This window comes from Lepeophtheirus salmonis, chromosome 14 (assembly GCF_016086655.4).
Source record: "Lepeophtheirus salmonis chromosome 14, UVic_Lsal_1.4, whole genome shotgun sequence".
NCBI classification, from domain to species: Eukaryota; Metazoa; Arthropoda; class Copepoda; order Siphonostomatoida; family Caligidae; genus Lepeophtheirus; species Lepeophtheirus salmonis.
Window position 1 is genome coordinate 9351774 of NC_052144.2, and position 26760 is coordinate 9378533.

General features: G+C 29.7%; 1 protein-coding gene across 5 annotated transcripts in view; it reads right to left on the reverse strand.

Annotated features, from left to right (window-relative positions):
* Positions 1-26760, reverse strand: part of LOC121129728 (neurotrimin) — a 170558-nt gene that overhangs the window by 5477 nt on the left and 138321 nt on the right. For all 5 annotated transcript variants that reach the window (XM_040725445.2, XM_071893396.1, XM_071893398.1 and 2 more), the window contains 3 exons: positions 17500-17744; positions 8285-8495; positions 8101-8228 (listed from right to left, as the gene is read on the reverse strand). In XM_040725445.2, the coding sequence (XP_040581379.1) occupies positions 8101-8228; positions 8285-8495; positions 17500-17744 (584 nt within the window). The remainder of the gene's footprint in view (positions 1-8100; positions 8229-8284; positions 8496-17499; positions 17745-26760) is intronic.

Sequence of the window (26760 nt, forward strand, 5' to 3'; positions counted from 1 at the left end):
GTGAACAATAAAAAATCCTACATTGAGTCATCATGCATCCATTGAAATAGGGGTTGAAGTTTAAAACAATAAAGGAAAACCGCTGTCACCAATTTACTAGAGCCTAGGTAACTCTATAAGCTATAGTATATTGAGTAAGTATAACATTCGGAAGCTTCACCAAACTGCTGGCTTTAATGAATTGTCCGTCTCAAGTAAGAAAGAACCTGGAGAATAACCAAAAGGTCCAATTAAAATTTTAACGAAGAATGTAAAAAGTTGTGTCAGAAGTCGTAATTTTGTAGAAAAAACAATGCATAAAATAATCTAGAAAGACTTAAAGATTAAACTTTTTAAGCTAAGTAACTGTCAGAAGCTCATTGAGCTCTAATTTTAGTGGTTTGATAAATTTGTAGGTGGATGCCCTGCGTTATAAAATGATCAACTTATGGTTAAAATTTCAACACTAAACTACTTTAGTCAACAGACGATCTTTGATAGAATAGGCAAGAGTTTCAATCTCTGGTGATAGTATCCTTTGATTTTTCTACTAGACTGTCTTTGTATGAAGCAAAAAGACTAAAAAATCGTTTTCCAGCAGAATGTTGTTCCAAATCATACTTATGGAGAAGCTCAAAAATGGTTATAAGATATAATTCCATTTTGGATAAATCAAATTAGTCTCATTCAAGTCCAGATCTCAAACCATTCAATTATTTTGTATAGTGCTACTTATAGTCAAACATTAAGTTAATTTCTATCACCAATTGACATTATTGCATATTGTCTTTGTACATCTTTGTTATAAGTATAATATCCTATTAAAATGAAGTTCCAAAACATATATAACTACCAAGATATGCACAATTTTTTAATCAAACATTTCGCTATGTCAAATTGTATACATAAAAATATTTTAAATAACTAGACAGAAGATAAATTGCAAAACTTGATATAAGTTAAAATCAAGAAAAAATATATTGGCTGTCTGTAGTTCAACACTTCATGAAATTTCACAGGATCTTGAAAAGATTGTATACCAAGAAAAGTAGATTCTGACTTAATTCATTCGGAGTTTTTTAATTTATTAAAAATTAAATTTCATTATCATTTTCGGACAATTCCTTTGCAAATATAGAAGGAATATTTTCTTAACCCATATGGCTTATATTTCTAAACTATTCCTTTACTACAGTAATAATAATAGAAAGTATAGAAGTTATAGGCTGTAAAAGAGGCTGATAACTAAATGAGAAAAGCAGATTGTATGTGATAGGTGATCACTTAAATGATTTTCTTAACAATTGGAAGTCAATCTAATTTTTAATTATCCTGTCTTATTGTTAATCTTTATAAATTATTCACAAAAAATTATATATAGCTTGCAATTTCTGATTTTTAAAATTTTGAGCAATTTTTGCATAATTCAAAAAAAGAGTATGAGAACTTAATTTTTTTAATCTTTTTCACCCACGCATTATAAAAGACATTGACCCTATAACGGAACATTTTGCTTAGATCTAATGCATTTTTATTCGTTTTTATGTACCTTTAGTTATAAATTATACAAAATATTCTTCATACCATATTTGTAAAACATTTATTTTCTTAATTCTATAAATTGCTTTGTTTCTAAACTCGTAGAAAATATTGTTGGGCTTTACAGTCATGATAATAATAGGATCAATGTATAAGAACATAAAGCTTTTCTTATTTTAAAATTAATTCAATCACATTTTGATCTTTTTAAGACTTTTAAATCCATTCACACAAACATTTTGCATTGAAAATAAAATATAATTAAATATAACTTATAATCTCATACTTGTTTTCTATGTATGCATGTATATAAATAGTAACTTTTATTTATAAAAAAACGTCATTTAAAAATATACAAAGTATAAAGTTAAAATTTTGTATTTAAAAAAAAGTGAAATATATTCAGTAATTGCATAGGTAAGTAATATAATTGTGAATTTCTATAGTATATTATTCAATTAGAAATGAGTAATCTGATTAGGTTTTGTGTTAAGTAGAATTTCTATAGAGGCATTTCTTATATACTGTTTATTCTACAACTCTAGATTATCAACTTTAATTCATGAGTTTTCGATTCCTTGATATTATTTTGACAATATTTGGGATTTTAAACTTCATAGCTGCAATTGCAAATATAATTATTGACTATCGATCTTATTTGACCCCTTCAAGAAATACAAACGTATTCCGTCATCGAAAATGTACTAAGACACCCTGTTGAAAAAAATTAATAGAAATCAAATTTAAGAATTATAATATGCATAAAATCACATAAAACACTAGCTGAATGGACAACGCGTTCGAAAACAGTTATTTTCTTGAACTTAATCCACATAAGCTCCATATTAGGCTGTTTCTTGAGAATAAAATATGTATATAGACTTCCAAAACAATTCATAGGTAAGATGGTAATTGTAATACAACAATGTTTAATTAATCACTGAAACTCTTTCTGATCAATTAAACGAATATATAAATAATTATTCAATTTTTATAAACATTAGCCAGAAGAGACCGCCAATTACAATTTATTTAATAAAATTCTTCTTTTCATACAAAAGACTATAATATTTATAATTTTGACCGACATTCATAAAATAAAAACATTTTTATTATTAAAAATAGACATGGATTTCAATTTAAAACAATTGTTAAATTATTATTACGGATTCAGCTAGTATGCATTATAGGGTTAACCAACACATCAAACTATACAAATTAAGTTTTAAACTCATATATGAATACAGGGATGTGCATTTTTCAAAAGCTTTATATCATTGAAAAAATTAGTTTTTCAGGACATTTTTGTATGAGAAATGTGAGATTGGGTTTTTAGTTTAAGCACAACAAGTTCGTTCAAATAGTGAAGCAAAAAAATACGGAGCAAGGGATTAGCCGTAGTCGAAATCATTCGCACGGACACAAGCCTCCGCGACTGCCAAGACGCTATCGTACCCCAGGTCGATGGTCTATAGGATTTACGACAAATGGAAGCTAACTGGTTAGTCTGAACAGATGTCAAACAGGCAAGAAGTTACAAGAAAATGAGTCTCACGTTTCTGGCAGCCCTCAAACGATCTATTGAGACAAACCAGCAAAAACCAACGGAGTCAGCACGCAGAAAGTACAGGGGTGCTAAAGAACGACATGAAGCTGACCTCCTATAAGAACACAAAAAAGCACATATTAACATCGAAGATGAATGAAGTCGTGTTGAAGAGGAACCTCCTTAATGATGATCGCCGTCAACCCTCCAGTAGGGCTCATCCCTGCTCAGAAGGCCAAGGATACCCTCGACTTGCTCAATGAGGAAAACGTTGACTTCTTGTGCCCGCAGACTTTGACCTCTAGCTCTCCCAATTTGAACCCTTATAACTAGCTCTTTTAAGGGTAGTTAGAGAAGCCAGTCTATTCCAGGTCCCATAACAGTTTGACCGACCTCAAGAAATTGATCGTAAAGTACTGGGCCAAGGTAACTCCGCACAAGTCTTCTCGGCCTGCCCCTTCTTTCGGACACACCTTGACAAGGTCATCGTCACCAATCGAGGACATATTGAATAAACAACTTTTGTACAAAAAAAAGTTCTGTAAAATTAAAAATTCAGCAGTTATAGCCCATACAAAAATGCCCCAATTTACCTGTATATACAATACATCTTATAAAAACAATAATATTAAAAATTGTTTATTCTTTTTTCATTGCATATCTATTTCTTCAGCATCAGTTTACTTTTATCTAAAAACATCGTCAACACAACAGAATGTGATACAACAGTATGAAACTACTCAAGGAGTAAATTCATAAATATGACAATAATATACCCCTTCAAATTCATAGAGTTGATATTTATTGTTGAATACTAACATTATTTAAACTTTAAAAAATTGAACACTTTGCTTATGCATAATAATAATGGATCACTGGTTTACCTCTGTGTGTGAAAAGAGTTGTTTTCTGTTAGAATTCCATGTATAATTATTCACTTTTTTAATATTTATTATTTCATTTTTTTAGTACGTTCCTGAAACATTAAATTTGATTATGTGCTGTTTAATATTTATCCAGATAATACCTTTTTTAGAGTTTATTCATGTATTATGTAGTTTTCAATCGAGACTTACTAACATTAATTATTTGTATTCCTATAAACTTGTTCCTTTTGATTTCTTGGTTGTTGTTTTTTTATTATGTGAGAATTGTGGCATGAAACGTAAATTACAGATATTATATTTTACCTATTATTTTATATAATCCACAAAATATCAACAAAAACCAATTTTTAGAAATTTGATTCAAAAATTCGCATAAAGTAAATAATATTTGGTAAATATTTCAATTACAAATATTATTATATTGTTTTTACCGTAAGAATATCAAATTATATCTTGTTAAAACCCTTCCGTAATTTTGTCATTTTTATTACAATCAAGGATGAATTTTTTCTCCATATCTTATATTCAATTTGCACATTTTTTTTTCATATTTATGTGAGCAAAATGGATGAAATAGTTAAAAAATTTAAATGACGTAAATATTATAATCGTTCAAACGTTGACCGTGTATTGAAATACATTTTATTTTTTAGAGTTTCCTTTTTACATAGTCGACTAACCGTCGTTATAAAAAAGATGTTCATGAACTAAAGATCCATAAAAAAATTACAAGTAATATTTTGTAGTTTCTATTATTTAGTCGAAATTAAAGTACATCATAAGTCATATATGCATGGCTTATAATATACTTTTATGCATTCATACAACAAGAGTTTCTTTCAATTTATCTTCTCCAGCAAAATAACATTTTGATCCCCTTAATGGAAATGCAAGGCCCATTTTTGTGTCATAAATGTTAATTAGATTCACCATCATTATGGATATTGATTCATCCATTCCCAAAACTATCTCAAAGACTTCTATAGAAATCGATATCTTCTGGAATAGTTGTAACAAGTAAGCCGTGCCCTTGTTGTTCATGGCACAGCCTTGGTATTGTTTTTTATATTATACCACTTGATTCATTAACAAGAAAAACTCCCATCACACCCTGTGGTACACTTGTGTCTCAAAGAATTTAAACATGAATCACTTGTGATGTATTCAACAGAAGTAAATAATATACTATATATATATTTCTTAATTTATACAAAAAAAGAAAGAAAGAAATTGTATAACAAATCATGTCCTCAAAATAAAAAAGTTATGAAGTTTTAATGATATTTTTTAAATAAAAAAAAGGATCATATACAAATAGTAAAATTGCTTATCACACTGAAAATATACAACTATAAATTATTATTATTGCCAAGAAACAAATTCTGCCAAGAGATGATTATAAAGAATTTTGGAAACTTGCAATAATACTTCTTGGTATTACAACAAAAGGTGAATAAAGTTTATGTCACCATGTCCTATTCACCACTCTTGTTGGCTGTGTAAAGTGTTATATTAATTGGTTATTTCAGTCGTAGCTTCAATTAACTTCTCAAATGAAACGAGGATAGCAGAGTTTTTGTAACTATGTTGAAAGAATATATTTAAAAGCATGGATCTCTACTGTTACAGCCTCAAATTATGATTTAAATTTGATTAAATCACTATATATTATTCCGAAATCAAGAAATGCAAAAACATTAAACGCAATACAAATTTTAGTATTTGTATTGTAATTCACATTATAATTTTTTTTTTCTCGGAAGAACATTTATATTTTTTAGATTAAATTAAGGTAATTTTATAACCTTTGAGCTACTTTCAAAACATTTTTTTTTAATTAGCTCAAACTTTGCAATTTCATTTTCTTCTAAAAAGAACCGGATTTGATTTTGGTGATTTAGAAATTCCAACAAAATGGAAAATAACAGACATCCTTGTTAAGTGAAGTTACAACTTTAGCTTCGTTATATTTATTTTTCTTTTATATACCATGACTTGTGTGTCTGTGTTGGGAGTAGATAGTGGTATGTTCTCACCTTAAATGAAATCAAATTTTTTTTTGTGAATTAGGTACGTCCTTGCCTCCTAAAGGCAAAAACGCTTGAAAAAGTTTTTACTCTATCGTAATATATATCTCATCATAAATGATTTTCTAATTTAAATGTATATATAATAAATTAAAACTCCAAAATGTCAAAAAAATACACAGAGGTACTTTGTATAGAAGAAAAAAGGTCAATGGATCACTCCACTAAATAACATATAGAAATGATTGGTGTGAATCAGCACTACAATATCTACCTTATTTTAGCTAAATTTGTTAATGAATAAAATTACCTAGTAATATTAATTTAAGGGTTTTTCTAACATGCGTCTCCTTCAAGTGAAAAAAAATCGACGTTTTATATATACATAAGTATTCAATGAGTATTTTATGGACATCACGGGAGCCAAAATTGAGCTATCACGCATTCTGACCCCTCAAAAGTTGCAAATGGTAAATATAAATCCGTGTTACAAAAAAAAAAAATATCGGAGAGTAAAATTAAATACCCTCGTTTTGTCCGGAAAGGTTTTTGTATGAAGTAAAAAAAAATTTATAAATAAACTTTTTTTTTCTTACTTATAAGAAAGCTTTTTGTGGAAAAAAAAATGATATAGCACGATATATGTATTATTTTTTGCTAAAGTTAAATCCCTTACTTCTACAACGAGATAAACGTTGCCCGCATACAACTTTAGTGCGAAAATAGACGAAAACGATAAAAATTACTTATAAAAGAAGAAAATTATGCCAATATCTTATTTTTTTATAAGTTAGTATATAATAATGTGGATAGTGTAAATCATAAATGCTTATAAAGTAAATTTACTTTGTACATTTGGAACAAAGAAATCAAAATTTAACATTCTTTATTATTACCTCTTTGTATTTTGAAAAATATACTCATAAACATTTTTATTTTATACAACAACTTCAAATCGAACCATTGTTCAAGAGTACTTAATTTTTAATGCAATGCAAGTGATTTGTCACAAAGTAGTATTCATAAATAAACAACAATCTCTTCCAGCAGTTTAACTCTACATTTCCTTGTTGGTCAGTCCAGTGATATAAATCCAGCAATTCTCCCATCTTTAAGGGATGTCTATAAGACCTTTTTAATTGTAAAGCAAGACTTAAATCAAACTCGTCCTGGTAAATAGTTAAAAAGAGAGGCTTATTTAATAAATACTGATTTAGTTTTGTCAATATAGGAGCAATTCAACATTCCTGCAATGAACAAATGCTTTGTTGCTGGTAAAATTCAAAACATAGACAAAAAAGTTGGTAGGATTTCTAAAAATGGCAATTTCACTATCAAGAGGTATTGACCAAGATTTGGCCCCTAATGAAAAAAAGTTTTATCCCAAAATTATTTCTTTGCTCATCATAAATATAAATTGTTAGCAGCATTGGTACATAAAGATTCAAAAGTTTGTAAATTTGCATTGAACAAAGTCTTGAATGCAAAAATTTCATATGACCCCCACAGGCAATTATTTATAAAATTATCAATGAATCAATTCATTTCATGGATATGATTGATTGGTGTAAGATAATAATTTTAGTTCCTCCAATCTTACAATATTGGTTAGATAAAGAACTTATGAAATCAATGAATGAGCCTTTGAAATTAGAAAATTTTTTCATGTCATTCCCATTCAGTGGAAAAGGCAGTGAAACTAGTTTCATAGGCTTCCTGCAAAGCTTAGATATATTAACAAAGACACGGATACATTTTATGTGGATAAAATTCTTGGAACAATTCTTCCAAAATTGGTAAAAAAAAAAATTAATTTTTTGTGAAATATTGTACTTAATGGTTCCCATTATCTAGACATTTCTCTTTTTGATTAAAAGTTGTTTTTGTGTTACTGCAGTATAATTAAAATTTAATTTTTGTCATTATAATATTCGATAACAAGGAGCTCCTAAGCTGCAAATATCCTGGGCCCCTTTACTTTATTTCTAGTATTTGCTCAATTATGACTATGCATATTTGATAAAACTAATTAACTTATGACAAGTTTTATAAATATATAAAAGTAATTTATTTATTTTCCCAACATTATCAATCATGCAATTTGAGCTATTAATAGACCTACCGCTTGATCGTGACGCCAAAAAATATATGAAGGAGGCATTGGACTATCCGTAATCAAACACGTTAAATTAATGGTACTTCCTTGATCGAAAAATATGTCTGGTCCACCTAATATTGACGTTTTTGGCTCTGGAAAATAAATTCAACGTGTTAATTGAATGATGTTGTACCGAAGAAACACTTACTTGCAATATCCAAATTAACAATGTGACTGAGAGGAGGAGTTGTAGAGATTTGACACTCATATTTCCCTCGATCTCGACGTGTTGTGGGTTTGATTTGTAAAAGATAGTCCTCTGATAGGATTTTGTGAATAGCTTTGAATCGCAGATCAGATGTATAGGTATAACGACCGATTGTGAGTAAGTGAGTATCTGCATGACGGATCCACGATACCTAAAGAATAATATATATTTTTAGTCAGATGCAATATGAATATGCTGACTCACTTAGATTTGAAAAAAAATTGGTGATGGAAAAAAATACTTTTACAATGAAATTTTATCTTTTTATGCCGACTGCTGCAATTTTTTTATCATATGTACGTACATATTTTAAATAATACATTTCTAACTTCTTGAAATTATAGATAAGTATGTATTAGGGTGATTATAAAATTGCTTGAAATCCTTTTCACATTTATGATTTGAATTTTTGATAGGAACAAGAAATCATACAAAAATTATGTTATCTAACAAATGAAAATAATTATCATCAAATATTTTAACAATAAGTAATCAATTTAAACAAAATTATGTGTATAGTATTTGATTGACATCACTATGAAATTCCTTTAAAAGTTACACTTTTAATGATAATTGAAATGTGAAAAAGGTAATAAGTTGTTTACAACTGTGACAATAAGATTTTTATTAATTCATATCAAATGAAGAAAAAATACAAATAAACAAGAGAATCTTAAATAAAATTAATCTTTATTTTTTTTCTATTCCATATTCATTTAAGCTTTTCAGACCACTCTCGTGTATGCTTTGAATTCAATATAAGTATCTTATATTAATATCAGTAAGGGGATTTTCCTTGGGGTCTACGGCTAGGTGGATGGTGTTTATGATCTGTTTTTCTTTTTTCTTTTTGTATTCTTTATAATTGCATCTTAGAGTCAGTAATATATTAGCACTCAGGATGTTTACCACTGAGTTTCTTTTTTAGGTGTCAAAAGACACTAGTGGTATAATAATTAGAGATTAAGGGTTACAAAATTTTGTTCTGAATTTCAAAAAAGTGTTCAAGGACGCAAAAGCCGTTTCATATAACAATCCATGATAAATGACATCATGATACTTATCTACCAGATACCATATATTAAATTAATATTTGATAATTTTAATGACACTAATTATAAAGATTAATTAGATTTAGAGGGTGATGACTCAAAAATTAAAATCCAATACAAAGACGTATAGCCTCAGTTATAAAAGTTTGTTCCGGGCGCAATTTGAAAGGGATTACAACATAAAGCTACAATTTGATGTTTGTTTTGTTTTTCTGTGATCAAAAATGTCTGAGCAACAAGCCCAACGGCAGAGAGTGTGCGATCTCCTTTGTACACAAGTCGATATCTGACAAGAAGACCTTCACAGTGGATGCTGTTCAGACCAGGATAAATGATCGCTTCTTGACTTAATCAAAAGCTCAGGTAGAGGGAGTCTTCAGGACCAACCATCCAGCTCAGGTAGAGGGAACCTTCTGAACCAAACATCCAGCTCTAATCATGGTCCTCGTTGACGTGGCGTAGACGGCCGCTATATACCTCCCTTCTTCTTCAAGACCAACAAAAAAGGCAAAGCAGATGTCTAATTCAAGGACATCAGGTACCATGTCTTGCCATTGTTTAAGAGCAAGTTCCCCAGGGAAAACTATATGTTTATCCTAGACGGCGCCCTAGCACACGTCAAAGAAGGTAAAACATTGCTTCAGCGAAAATATGGCTGCCTTCTGGGCTTTGTCCTCTCCCGACGTGTACCCCCTGGATTTTGATTTTGGGGCGTTTTGGAGGCAAGACGAACTAGACTTCTCATCCAAATGTCGATGCACTGAAGGCTGTTATCACGGAGGAATGGAACAACATACACTCAGACTTCATCTAGGTCAACTTTGCTTCTGTTCGTCCCCGTATTGAATACATCATTACAAATAGACACAATGAATAAAACGCGTAATAAATTGTTAAATATCCCACTTTTGCTTCAAAAGTTTGTCATAACAAGGGCACAAAATAAAAATATGGAGAAGTGAAAATGGCTCTTAAAATTTTTAAGTTCTCACTCTGTAATACAACCAAAACTAAGGCTAAATAGATTCTGCTCAAAAATTTGGAACGTTTTTAAAGGACCAATGACAGCGATGAGACGGGAGCAATTTTAATTCCTATATTAAGAACGAATACAACCTTAATACACATAATGATATATTACATTCATTAAATATTCTTAAGTGGCACTCTATGCTAAGAAATAAATGACTCCCCAAAGAATGCATAGTATATATCTCATTAATTGTTATCATCATAAATATTTGCAATATTACAGAAATGAAAAAAACCAAATAAATAGCTTAGCATAAAAACAAAGTATCCCCCCCCCTCCTCCCATTAAAAGTCCATTATTCTATAGATATGTTTGACGACATAAGTTTTCTAAATTTAATGTTTTGGATACTTAGAAATACTGATTGTCCCATTAAAATCTGAACGTTTTGAGTTTTAAACTTAAACAAGATATAACTTATTTATTTCAACAAAATTAATACTATAATTAGATGTGGGCCTGTGCTCTCTTAATTATTAATGTACCCACATTATTGTTAAGTAACTAATTATAAGGCATGTACCAAGTGGTCCATTAAAATCTGAATACTTTAGTATTTTTACATTTCCTCAAGATAAAACTAATTAATTACAAATCGAATTTCAACAAAGAAAAACCATAGATGAATGTATCTCTTAATCATTAATGTAGTCGGCCTTAGTGGCAATGATGGCGTCCAGGCAGTGGCGGAAGGCCTGGCACTGGATGTTTTGTAGTCATTTTACATGTCTTCCATGTACTGGCTGACAGTGGCATTGAGAGCCCCTGTGTGTTGACGACACTGCAGGTCTTCCCTCGACATGCATCCCAAGGTTTTAGTCAAGGGGTTTACATCAAGGATTAGGGAGGCCAAAAATGTCAAAAAAATAGTTCAAAATAACTCAAAAGATTCATTCAATGAGTTTTGCAATGTAGGAGAAGGGTTTCTTTCATAGCTAATGCCTAAAATAGCCTCTCCGCCCAAAAAAGGCTCCTTCTACCCACTTTTTGATAACTTTTTGGCCAGTTTGGTGAGAAATCCCGATATCTCTCACAGGGGCCCACATTGAGTTGAAGGGATTGGCCAGTGCTGTTTTCTTTCATTTCTCTGGTTCCAGTGAGGACTTCTTGATAAAGCACTTCTTCTTTTTCAACGTTTTGAACTTGCTGAAGGCGTAGATAGCGGTACTCGAGATGCCCAATTGCTTGGAGTACGCATTTAATTTCGTTAATCTCGTTCAAGTATCATTTTCTCGACTTGTACGTAAGCTACAGAGCTTAAATTTGATAAGATTTTTGACTAATTGCTTATTCTTTAGTATACCGAAATATGAAATAATTTCAATAAATCATAAATTAAAAATTTATAACGTAAGTAATCAGATTTCAAAATATATTAGTATTTATTTTGTGTATATTTCTTACAAAATCAAAGTAGAATTTCATTCTTATAGCTATTTTCTGGGGTTTTAAACCATTTTTAAATATGTTAAGTATACTTTAAAATAATTTAATTTTCACAAAGTATAATGTTAATTTAAAATATTGGTGCATCGTTGTATGTAATCATCATATCTTGAGAAAAACCCATTTGATGATAATAAATCTTTTTTTTAAAAAGGTTTTATTCAAATTTGTATTGCGCCACGATGAATTATTTTTCAATTAATTAATATTATATCTTTTATAATCCTTATGAAAAGATATGTTATATTGCTGAATAAAAATACAGTCTTTGCTATAAAAAAGAATAAGCGGTTGATGCATGCGCTGTATTTTATTTTTGTAAATAGATAATCATGGTGTTTACATTTTTCTATCATTAAAGAATTCAGGCCTATCTTTGGTTTAAACTTTTAAAAAAATATGCACAATGAAATAAACATATGTATATATTGTTATACAACGTCTTGGGAAAACTTCAACAGGCCAGAAGGTAAAGGAATATTTATTTTTCGAAACATCTTTTGACCGTATTGCAATCAACATAAAATTGATGTAAAATGGGTGCCAGTTCATTCCACAGGACCATCATTTGCAGCAACTATAGCTCTAATTAGGTGGGGGTGTTAATTCATGAAACTGAACAAATTAAATATTAGCTCAACTTTTCAGATGCATATGATCTTTTAAGTACTATGTTGGAGTTTGATTGAATTTTGTAAGACCTGAGGTAATCAGTAAAAATTATCGAAGACGTTTTAGTGATGCATGTACAACATGTACATAACGCCATAAGTTAATTTTTATTGTTTAAAATCCACTGTTTTATGAGGTCATTCGAATTTGCGGGCTCAGGACTATATTGACTCGAGTCATTTTTTCATGGACTTGGACATGCATTGGTTTGCTATCTTGAGGACTGGGACTTGACTGGGACAGGGAACCATATTGACTTGACTTGGACTCAGAACCATATGAACTGGACATTTTTGAGGGTGATATATTAATTGGATCTCCTGTTGTATTGTTTTTTTGACATCTATAAACATTATCTTTCATTTCATTATAAAACGAATATTTGTAATTAAGATTTTGGATATTTATTGTGGATGTAGCTATATATATATATACATTTTCCAGATTGCATCCAGTTAAATTATGAGTGAAGGTGCACAGTGTAGATATATATACGCTCAGAAACCCAATTTCATAGTACAATACAATGAATTCTGACTTATTTAGTCTACACTTTTACTTTTAAAAGAAGCCATATTTACCATTGGAAGTAAATCGCTCAATATTAACAAATTCATAACATATAACATTTGGGGCATGATTCAGAATATTGATTGGTTCCAGTTCATTTTTATTCCTCTTTCAATTTTCAGGAGAAAGATAATTATATCAAACGTAAGTTATCATTTTATTATAGTTATATCACCATCATTGATCTTTGAAATTGTATATTATTGATACCCTCATTTCTTTGTCTAAGAAATCATTTAATACATTTCGGAACTTTTTTTAGTAAGATATGGTCAATCTTCTGATCATATCAAAATCTTCAAATCCAAAGACATATGTTCTCTATGGATGGAACCATTCGGTTAGTTTAAGAACAGCAATTAATTATACAATTATATCTGAATTAATTGAAAGACTGGATGGCTGGAAAATATCTAGCATAGTTCGACTGGAATTTTTTGCATCCGAGAATTTGGGCTAAAATTGAATTAAATTTTAACCCCCCCCCCCTATACTCTATGACGCATTGGAACTGTTTTACACGCTGTTACATGCGACACTATGACAGTCTTCATGTCGTGGACAATGTTGTAGGAAGTCAAACTAACCTCTTGTTTAGAATGGACTAATTAGAGAAGAACATTACGTTTTGATCCGGGGAATAGTGGAATGTCGTTACTCCAAAAGTGCTCCAAAGTGATTTGGGAACACTTTTACAAAAAATTTCCATTGGGTAAAGGTACTATGTCTTGCTGGAAGCATTAAGATCCTTCCTAGTCCTGAATCCAGGGAAGTACTTGGGACTGCAACATGCCAGATAGATACATTTACACCCTTAGGAATGAAGATCAAGGGCGTTTTCATCCCGCAAGACATCCTCCATGGCGAAGATTTTCTCATCAGTCCAAATGATTAATGATGCGTACATGAATTGAGAAATTTCAGAAGCACCTGATTGCACACTTAGGTGTAAATAATATCATTGTTAGAGGCACAGGATCACATTTTAGAACAAATCTTGTTTAACAAAACATAAAGACTAACTATATGCCAAAAACAGAGTTAAAATATTTACAACTGTCTTGGAAAATTATTCAGTTGTAATTGTTGTCCTATGATAGGATTGGTATATCTTTTTCCTGAACTAATGTTTTATAAATGTAAATAGGTATCCTCTATATAATATATTATATTATTTTATCCCCCTCCCCCACGCACATACACAAAACAAAATATAAATGAGACAGTTGACTTTAACAATAGTATTAATTCAGTATTGATATAAGTCTTACTCTCGCCTTGTGCCTGCACTCCAAAATTTTCATCCTTATTTATGAGTGAGTATATATCATGATATGATATTGTTTCTTTTATCTGGATTTATATTTTTCATTTAAAAGATTTTTTTAAGTTAAGTGATGAAATCATTATTACTCCATTATAATGTAAGTTCAAGCTTACAATAAAATACTGTTCTACCAACTTTGATCTCATATTTTGGTCTAAAAAGATAAAACCGCATCAATATACAGGGTTCACATTGACGTCACTGATAGCTAGATGTAGGTTCTTTGTAAGACCGCGACGAGAAGACGAGAGAGAGACATATGGTACAGCTGAATAATAAAATTAATTTAATGTTTATTATCAGTTGCATGTTGTATGAGATTGGAGGGAGAAAATGAATTAAAAATATTGGGAGAAGAACCTCCTATATTTAAAAAAGCAATAGTGAATAGAAAATATTTTAATTATATTTCAATTTATATATTTTTTTTATTCATTTTAAATCAATTTACACCAAAGATTGTTGCAAATTTTTCTTTTAATGGAAGATGTTTACACACCACAACTTATCAAATAATAAACAAAAAAGAGGAAAGAGCACACGCATCAACCGATTTTCCTTTTCTAATTGCTAAATTTAATTTTTTCTTTACTGATAGCATAATATACCAAGAGTGACGACGCTGTGTTGGAGGAATAGCAATTTATATAGGTATTTATGTCTAACAAAATAAATATATGTACTCTGTACTAGGTGCAGAGCGCAGGTGCCCATTCTGATAAATTAGGCTGTGTATATATTCAAAATGGCTGACTTTTTTAATAATGATATCACATGAAAATGCTCTATACTTAATAAAAAGACTTGATATCAAAAATTTCATTGTAATCAGTGTTTTAAATATTGTATCTAATAAAGTGACAAACTTCAAAATTATGATTTGGGGGTTGTCAAATTCTGATATATAGTGGATTTAGTAAAAGAAGAAAAGAGAGTTTTTTCAAAAAAATATCTTTCTATTTTGTGTTATAGTTAAACAAATACGTCTTTAATAAGCAAGATATTAAAAAATATGGTTTATTTTTTGAAAAATATACAATATCATTAATAATAAAATGTTTTAATTTTTGCAGGTCTAGTGAATAATGTTTAGCCACCACATGTAACTTCGTGATAAATCAACATCAAGAATTGAAATATATTTATTTTGGAAGTCATGTACCTTGAATATATATTTTAATAATATGAGCGAGACACGAGTTCTTTATGTATGAATATTCAAAGAATGTTTACTGAGATTATTGTTAGAACATACCTGCATACAAGTGTATAATATACAAGAAAAATGCTTTACATTTTTGACACCGATTCATCCAACTGATAATGAAGCCTCCTAACAAAAACTTTTGAATAAAAAAAAAGTTTTTGTATTTTAATTAAGTCAAAAAATATACATTCTTAGTTCATAGGTATAATATAAGGAATGAGCAATTATGTAAATTTTGCTCATTTAATTGCTTTATCAGAAGTTTTACAAACATCCAATTTAAGCCAAGTATACCCCGTTTGGTCTGATAACTTGCTGCCAACAAGAATCCAACTTCATAATGCTTTTCTTGTATAAGTCCTATTTCCTATTGGCAAATAACTAAAATATCCAGTTTTCACCAAATTTGTACCACAAGCGCGTTAGCCATAGAAAGAAACAGGTGATAATCACTTGGTGCCAGATCCAGACAGTATGGTCGATATATAAGAACTTTCCATCCGAACTTTTGGCGCGTCATCATATAAATGTGTGACCTGGCGTTGTGGTGATGAAACACAATTTCTCTCCTATACAAGTTTCTTTTTGTATCCAGAGTTCTGAAAGTGGTTCAACACAGTTTTATGATCAATACTCAGCTCCTGGGTGATACTATGACTGCTAACATGACGGCCTATTTGGATATTTTCCATGATTTTATCGACATTTTTCGATCAGTGCAAGGAACATCATTCCCATTCACTTTACCATAACAAAATCGTTCGAACAATTTTTGTGCTACATAAACCGAAAGAATATCAGGTTTGAAAAAATTGCATATTGTCTTGGTGGCTTTGGACGCGTTTTCTCCTTCCAGTTCGTATCTTCCTCTGAGACCTTCAAACTCGACGTACAATAATCCACGACTGAACACACCAAGCGAAATATTTTTCAAAATTGTTTTAAGTAAACACTTATACCTTTATAACACAATATCGTACTATTCGATTTGACCAATAATAAACAAGATAAATTTAGCTTAAGAAAAGAGAAGGAAATAGGGGATTACTTTTTTCCCAACCTAATAGTATATAAAAATATTTCACTATGAAATAATCTAATTTTATTAAAATAAATGTGTTAGAATTTCGTGGAAGCTAAATCAAGTTAATTATCAATTTTGGACGTGGGAAAATTGCCCACATAGATCTCCAGATTCTTGAGCCATCTATTTACAATGTCAATGGACTGTTCTCCAAAATCTCAATTACCTTCTCATCACCAAGGATTTTGCTCCTACAGCGTCAAGCTTCCAATTAACTCAAAATCTGCTTTTTACATTGTAAAAATGCACTTAGACACACCCAAGAACCTAAAAATTTATGTTTGTGATTTTAAATCGTCCCAAAGTGAACAGAAAAAACTCTAATATCACTTTCTGATGCCTGTGAAATATTACTTTACTAGTTTGTTTGTTAACAAGTTGTATAGTTTTTGCTTTAAAATTGGAAAAATAATTTTTTTCTTTACATACTCTATTAGGTTCATAAAATAAATGTGCAAAAAATTTTGACCAACCAATATACACATAAAGTACCTATATAAAAAAATAAATGTCAATTTGACGCAGTGTTTTGCTTGATAGTAACTTAGACATATTATTTCATTAATTTGTACTTAGAATAAAGCCAAATAAAGTCTTTTGTAAAAAATAAAAATAAGTTATAATTAGTTAGTGCTTCTACGTACAAACAAATAAATTAGATCAATAAATTTTTTTCATTCACCTATTGTTGACGTTTGAAATAAAAGTTAGTTACAAATAAAGGAATTAAAAGTACTTGTTTTAATTTGAAAAAAAAACCTTACCGTTTTATTCCCAAGATTCTTCACACGACAATTTAATAGAGCAGTTTGACTCAGAACAGCTGTCACATTAAGGGAATGCTTCATGTCAAAATAAGGAATTGCATCAGACTGAAGGATTGTTGTGTGCCTTTCATTATTGATATGTTCGTTTTTAATGTTGGGCTTTGAATCATAGAGCTTGTTTAAATCTTCTTGAAGGCTACTACTTCGAATGTGACTTCCATGGCCCTTAGAGTAGCTGGAAACTATTATGAAAAGGGAAAACATAATTATCAAAATTAGTTGCTTATTTCATTTATGGTTTGACTAATTGATTTTACAATATAAAGTTTTAACGTCAAAGGGAATGGATATTGACTATTTTAAAATATAATAAAAGTTTAAATACTATTATCAGACTTATTCCTGAAAGAAATATATATCAGAACGCTTGTTACTGAATCTATTTTGAAATAAAGCAAAATTGCTACCGTTTAAAAATAAAAGAAATTTTAACCTATTTAAATGCAGGTTTTGAAAGTTTTTCAATATTGTTCTTTTTAAGATTAATCTACTTGTATATACTAAAATTAATTAATTGATAGATTTTTGAAGTATCAATAAAATGGCAATAGGGTATCGAAATAGCCATTTTAAAATTACATTTGTATCTATGATTAAAAAATAATGAAACAATAAAATAATATTTCATATACTCAATTTCTGAGTACAGCTCCCTTAATTGAAATTTATTGTTTTCATAAGTAATATAAGTTAATAAAACTATATCATAGCCAGATATTTAATTGTCCTATGAATCCACCACCTTCATCATATTCATGCCAGGGTTATGTCATACGTTCATTTTTTACAGTTATATGGTATTAATGTACATGTTATTCTAGTATATAAATGACGTCATGAGTATTGATAAAAAATATAAATAAGTACTCCAATGTAGATACTCAATTCTACTCATAGTCCAACAAAGGCTACCACTTATAACTCTGCAACAAATCCCTCGTTTCTTTTTCACACATTAGTGATTACTTTATAAATATTGTTCTCTTTTTAATAATAAAAGAATAATCATAACAGATTTAAGAAATTTAAAAAAAAAACACCTTTAGAATGCAACTACAAAAATTATGATATTTTTTTCATCAATGAAAACGTTCTAACGTTATTTTTACACCTCCAAAACATTTATTTTCTTTTTAGGTTTTATTATCATTCAAATTATATGAGACAATAAAATATTTATTTGATTAATTCAATTATTGAATTGATTTTTCATAGTTTCGATAATTAAAATACTTTTTTTTCTATGACCATTCCTCCATTCGCAACAAACTTTTTTGATCATTTAAATTGTTCAAGTATTACCTTATAAATGTATATTTGGTGCAAAAACACAAAATCAATCAAAACGAAAAAGAGAAATATATTATTTATTCTCGTTATTTAATAAATATATACTACGCATAAATCTATTATGGTGAGAAGGAATGGAATCCATTGATATTATTGGTACTTTGGGAGATTGAAGTAAATACTGTCATTTATCTCTCCCTTCTATGGGGCCTACCTATTCCCATTCCTGCCCACCAATCATCATTCATATTTCCTTATTTTATTATTCACAGCTCAAATTGACATAACAATAAGAAAGTTCCTTGGGTCTTCCCTTAGAGCGGTACAAAAAAACAACTAACTGGTTTAGAAATATAAGCCTTATTGTGTCACGAAATATCCTTTATAAAAGTGGGAATGAAATGTCTAAGGATAAATTTTGAATGAAATGAATTTACAATCAATGTATTTATTTAACAGGGGCGTCTGCCCTGCTTTTTTTTTTTTTTTTTTGGGGGAGCTTGGTTATTGGATTTTTTTTTGGAAAAAAAAATACAAAAATTAAATTTTTTTTGAAAAAATATAAAATTTCCACATCATTTCACAACAAATTAAATTTCTCGGAAGAAAAATTCACAAATCCATAGCTATTCTCAATTTTTTTTTTTTTTTTTGGATAACAGTTTCAAAAATCCGCTACAGCCTACCCCCTGAGGACGTCCCTGTTGACTTAGTACAGTTAGTTATAGAATAATTTACCTAAGTAACTACTTAAATACCTCACAACACCCCCTCCCAAATGTAACCCGAATTTGGGGGTGTTTTCAGTTAGTAGCGGGTCCCAAAACCAGATGCACCACCGATACTTATTAAACAACTAAAGCACCTTAACACTTCCCCATTGTAACCCAATTTTTGGGGTTTTTTTTAGTTGTTTTTCAAGTATTGGATGTGGGTTGCATTCCCTTATGAGAGCTACTAGTATCCGAAAACACACGCAACATTCGGGGTACAATTAGTGGATTATGGGGGCTATTTAAAGAAACTTAATTATCGGTAGCAACCGAGAACACCCCCAACAACATTCAAGGTATAAAATGATAATTTTTAAAGTTTATGCCCTGTTTCCTCATAAATTTATAAAAAATGGTTGTATTCCAGTTTGTTATTATACAAAATCTCCTGATAATAATATGTTCTATACGAAATTACTGTACACCGGTAAAATTTTACCTTTTTTTTCTAGAAGATTAATCTGGATAAAGTTTTATTTCATTTATATAAATAACGGTAGTAATGCAATCAAGTTAACAACTGTAAGTGACAGTTTTTTATCTTAACAATCATTTTGTTCCGATTTGCAGCAAAAATATCAAAAACAACCGTTAAGGCAACCCAAATAGTGAATATTGCAGAATAATCTTGAGCAGTAGATTCCACTGGGTACCCCTAGGACAACCTTCTACTTTGTTCTCCTAAAGGCTTTAAGTACATTATTGTTTATGCGTTTTTTTTGTTTATTATAATGTTTGATTGAGTGAGTTGAGAAGTGAGTGGCTACCATTATTAGATATTATGTAATAATGGTAGCCACTAACTTCTCAACTCACTCAATCATTATTACATATTATGTATCGCAATAGACATTTCTGCGAGGATGGGCTAGGCATAGCATTCCCAATTTTAATATATTTATTGGTTAGAACAGTAAAATAAGTAAACATTGCTGGGAGACCCGAAATATAATAATTTGTTATTTCCATGTTGTTACATAACGTTAGTTCATGCAGGGTCTGAGTTATTTTTTGGCTCCAAGTTGCAGTAGCAAATTTAAATCAATTGAAATTTGCCTTTTTATTTATCTTATACTTCCAAAATAAATTACTTGGTTTTAGCCAGACTGGATAATTACATGAAACTGTTTAAATTTAAAAGTATGTTATAAAAATGATACTTTGAATGAGTTGTAAACTATCGAGCAAAAGTCGAATAGTTTAGCAGTTTATTGTCGAGTCGCACATCAGAATAAAAGTTTACAAATACAAGATACATCCCAAATATAGTGGCAATGTTTAGTGGCTATCCACAACCCTGAGCCCGATCTGTCGACTTCGTGAAGAAGATAAGGAAACACCATTTTCTTTTATCCATGACTGTGGCTGTACAATGCAGGAAATTACTGAACTTTACATAGTGTCTGTGGAAAATAAGATATCAATAAAGGAGGAACTTTTGAGGATTTTTAATTTGTTGTGTAATTATGATTTATATAATAAGAAAGTTCGAAACTCATAGATTAGCCTTTACGGGCTGATACCATTGTACTGGGGTTTCTTTTGGAGTTAAACAAACAAAAAATCTTTAGTGTTTATCTTTAATAAGTATTACGTTTCAAAATTTATTCTCCCTCTCCTTTTTAAAACGTAAGTCTGAGTTTCTATGCTCGCTATTTAAGTGAGCTCTCCTTTTTTCTAGTACTCCCTGCCCTAGTGTACAAATTAGTACACTGGTAGTTTAATAAATTTGGCAATAAATTAATACTGTTAACATCGTTTTCCCATCTGGTTATTAACTATGGGATTACGTACCCAATGTAGAAATGAAATACTTTATTTTTCTTTTAATAATACTGAAATATTATAGCTGATATGCTACAGTTCGTTTGATTCATACAATGGTTGTCATTTTTTCAAATTTTTTAAAACGACACTTTATGTCTTTTAATAAATCTTTAATAAGGTACTCCTTTGTCGTTTATCCATGTAAATACATTATTAAGTAAAATTGTTTGAACTTATGTGTCACAAAAGAGAGATATAATACATTTATTCTAAATTATAATCATGTCTACATACGCAATTTTTCATTTTCTATCCCAATTTTGTCCATCACTTTGTTGTATAAGAAAAGCCTCTTCTACCCCTTTAACCTATTTATCAAAAAGATAATTTATTTATATATATATATATAGGAGGGGAAGTAAAACAAAATTACCCATGAGTTATAGACCAGCTCATATTCATATATTGTATGGTCGGGGTGAGTTCATTCTCCTTATTCTCAAAAATAATATTTGATTAAAATAAGAGTCTTTATGCTAACTCATTCATCCATCTCTAATCCATTTATTTATATTAGAATATGTAAAATAGAGTGGACCTTATTTCTGAATAATTTATCCTGTATAACAAAATTAATACTATATATGGATGTGTGCCTGAGGTCTCTTAATCATTAATGTAGCCACTCTTAGCAGCAATGATGGTTTCAAGGTGGCGGCGGTAGACCTATTACCCAATGTGAATGTATTCCCCTGGCATGGTATCTCAAGGCTGGCTGACAGTGGTTTTGAGGGCCTCGGTGTTTGGATACATGCACCCAAAAGTTTTATTGAAATAAGTTGGAGGCTGTGTTTTGCAAATAAATGACTGAAAGGTCGTACCAACTAAACTTTGACTAAATTATTCAAAAATAATGATTTTAGTATCGAAATCATTTCAATATTATCAACTTTCCTTTGGCGGTAAATAATGTCAAAATCGACATCAATACCGAAACGACATGAATTATTTGCCCCATATATCGGTTTTCCGATTGCCATCTGATATATAAGCCCACTACTTGTTCATCACTGAAAAAGGATGAGAATCCTTGAATTAGTTTATTTTTTATTCATTGTACTACCAAGTACTTTTTCTACAAAGAGAAAAAATCATTATATACTGCACTCTTATAAGTAGTGGTAAGGTTCTAATTGATTTTACGTTGTTGAACGTCAGCAAATGTTAATACATACAAAATTATACTCAAATGTTTAAGAGACAAGTAATTCAATGTTATTCAAACGTTACATTTTTGGGCACATGTATATATTTTAACTATTATAACCGAATGAGAAAGTGGCGGAATAAAAAAAAACATTGTTTTTTTATAGCCAATAGCCACCCTAATATACGTAGTTCATATAAATACGCCATACATAAAACTCTAATCCCCCCAATTTCCCTGCTCCAGGTTTCAACTATAATTGAAGTATAAATATATATATATACATATTACTCTCCATGTAACTCTATAGTTCATCATCTGTACATATAATGTATGGATTGATATGTGAAGCTTATACTAGAAAGTTCAATATGTAACACCAGAAATGGAAAAACTTTGATGAAAAACACCTTTTTGTAGTTGGAACATAAAAATACTGTCTTTCTTTATTCATATTATACATATAAATATATTTTTAGGATACATAGTGTTGTTTCAACAGAAAAAGGCATTTAAGCTTAAAATTATACCTCCTAGCCAAGGCCTACACCGAAAAGCAATTTAACGTTCAAACAAACAAATAATCATGAAAAACAATCACAGACTAGATAATCTAAAACATAATTATCAATCCATTGGTCTCCCTTGATGAAAGCGTTTATACCTCCGAATAATTGTTTTTAAAGTCGTCATATATTTAGTTGAATCTGATAATTAATATTTGACAATGTCAATATCATAGTTCCAGGCATATCTTGTTGCAAAGAACAAAACTATTGCTCTTAAGCTATATATTCTTGTAGATTTAACTTGAAAACCATAAAAACAAATTTGGAAAGTGTTATTGAGATAAATTTTCCGATAACAGTTGTAAATTCAGACTTTTAAGTACTTGTATTTAAAAAAAAAATAGAAAAAAGCTGTGATTTTTATCGTTTGTTTTTTCATTAACCCATATCAAATATATGTAGCGACTGTGTTATATTCTGTTAGAATAATTTTAATAAAACGTTATGAGAGTTAAGCTGCTCTTGTTCCATACGTTCTTCAAATTGCGAGGACGACAGCTATTTTTTTAGCATTTGATTTTAAAATTTGTGTTTTATTAAACTGTATTTGAATTATTTAATTATATGGAGTAATGAAGAAAACCATTAAAAAATTCTAAAACAATATGTTGTTAAATATAGTGCGTTTTCATATATGGTATAGGATCAATTTTGTTATAACAAATATCCTGAGCAGGATATTATATGAATGATTTAAGTCTTAAAAGAATTGATAGTTAGGTAATTCTTCATAAATACAAAATTATTATCTATTGGGGATAGTTCAGAACTTAAAAGAAGCTCATTCTTATTCAACCATCCAACGTTCAAAACAATGCATAGAGGAAAGTAAATAAAAATATCGACCCCTGAGAACAAAGGAATGCCCCTTTTGGAAACCGTTAGAAACAAATATGGTAATCCACTCCTTGGGAAGAACTGCACTTATTGAAGGTACGAGTTGTTTTAAAATATATTTCGATCCAATTTGATTTAAAAAACCAGAAATAGTGGGTTTATCTTATTTTTATAGGCTATATTTCCATTAAATGGATTCTAATTTTTGATATACCCAAATCTCCGGATCAACATTGGTTTCTTTTGATAAAAAATACAATATGCAAAGTTTTAGTAAAATTGAAAAATGGTTAGAAGTAGTTCAACGGCCTCAATTTTTTTTAAATTCCCAATTTTTTCAAAAAAAAATTCTTCTTTTTCGGTTATCGTAAGTTATATAATTTTTTTTTTTTTTATTACTTAATTTACTCTATGAAATATAACATTGTATTACTGAGAAAACTATTCATATTTATAAAGGTAATTGCAATGAAAAATGTTTGAAGAGTATCGGTCCTTAGTTTGGATCATAAAATCAGTCATATTTATTTGTCTTTCATAAGTGTCCTCAATTTCAAATTGCCCTTTATGAAGCATTATACCTGAATTAAGAATATTTTGTCAGAAAAAATCTTACACAAAACATTGTAGTTTTTACCACGGTTGCTAATTTGAAAAAAATATAGAATATTGATGGAATATGTTGTTATATAGGAAGACATAATTAGGATAATAGTTTTATTCAACAATAGAAGTCTAAATATCAAAGTGCAAAGAAGGACACAATGTACGCATCAATATGATCTCAAAGTAAATTATATGTTATTGTTATATTTGTTAACATATAGACTAGAAATAAATTATTTGTATTACGAATTGCTTAGAGAGTTTTTCTTCAATTAAAAAAGAGTATCCGTGAGTCTTCAAATATGGTCATTGAAGAAATATCATGTTTTTGGGGGAAATCATTCATATGAAATATCCCACTGCTAGATGACTTTAGCTCTGAGGGCCTCTTTGTTTGGATGACAGACAATGTATGCCTTCCCTCAACATGCACCCCAAATGTGTAGTCAAGGAGGTTGGCATCAAGGATGTAGGGGACCACAAGTGTAAAAAAAAGTTCAAAAGAACACAAAAGTCTCATTCAAAAGAGTGTTGCAACGCCGAAGATAGTTCTTTTCATTGCTGGTATCAAAAGTGGCCTCTCAATCATCACAAGGCTCTTTCCATCCACTTTTTTTTCTTTACAGTCAGTTGTGAAACCCGGAGATCTCTTGCATGGGCCGTCATGGACTTGAGGACATTGGTCTTGACTTTATTCTTAACTCCTCCGAATCAAGTTTGGCCCTTTTGAAAGAGCCTTTCTTCTTCTTCAATATTTCTGACTTGCTGACGACGTAGACTGTGAATCTGGAAACGCCCAACTGTTTGAAGTGTGCAAATGGAAAGTCGTCGAACTCGTTGTCATGTCATTTTCTCTACTTTTACGTAAGCTCAGGGTTACTGTTTTTTTTGTTTTCGTAATTAACTGTTTAAGCTTTAATATATCGAAAAACAAATTAAATTCAATCACTCAAACTTCATTAATTATTGAATTAGTAAGTGTTCCGATTTAAATGGACGCCCAGTAATTTGTATTATAATTAACATTAAGAATATTTTTTCAAAGAAGAAACATCACTGTTTCATATAGTAAATTAAATCTTCGTTATAAAATTATAAGCTATTAAAATTTGTATGCTAAAAGCTTGCCAAATTATCGAAAAAGAAGTACTTAAAATAAAGACATTTTTTTAAACTTTGACGCCATAGTACGACCTCAAACCATTTTTCAATTTCAGTTAATTTTTTTGCAATAGTGTTTATATAACAGGAACAAAGTTGGACGCAGTGGTTGGGACATTTCATCCAAATGATAATGAGAAATACCCTTATAAAAAATGTACAGATTATTTGATATATTTTGATACCCTTTTTTTGAACGAAAGTAAATCAAACATTGGGATATAAGAGGGCAAATACTTACTGGATTGAGAGTAATAAAAACAAAATTGAATTGTACATGTAACAAAATAGGTCATCTTGAGGGTAGTTGGAATTATTTTGTGATCCCTTTGATAAGCCTACAGAGATAAGAATCAAAAAAGTATATCTTCGAAAGTAAAAACACATACTAGGGGTAGAAATAAAACGAAATATATGTAAACATCCTCAGTCATCTGTTTGAAGGACTGGATTAATTTAAAATAAGTATATTTTATTTGAGTCTCCTTAAAAATGATAAAAATGCGGAGGGATTTCTTGCTCATTATGTTTTTACTTTCCATTTATTATAATGGAAAAAGTAGGTTATCTTGTTTATATGTAGAGATGGGACTTTTTTGAAGAAAAAACACGGTTAGCGATTTAAAAAAAAAAGTTTTGTCCATGGGTTGTTCATTATTTAAAAGGTGATCGTTGTGCTATCATTCTTAAACAGAAGAGTTAATGCCTAGTTTTGTTTTAAATTGTTTTCAAAATACAACATAAAATATTTATTTATAAATATTTAACCTTTAATAATGTAATTATAAACATTGTTGTACTTAATTATATACTCCCTCCAAAAAAAAAAAAAAAAAAAATAGGACAGCTAAAAAGGATTTTTATTAAGAAGAATTATAAGATTTAAAAGATAAAAAAAGATACTGAATGTATAATAAATTCTGATTTGTTTTATTTAATAAAATCAACTCCAGCCTTAATTACAGTCTCTATACGAGGCTGAAAGTGC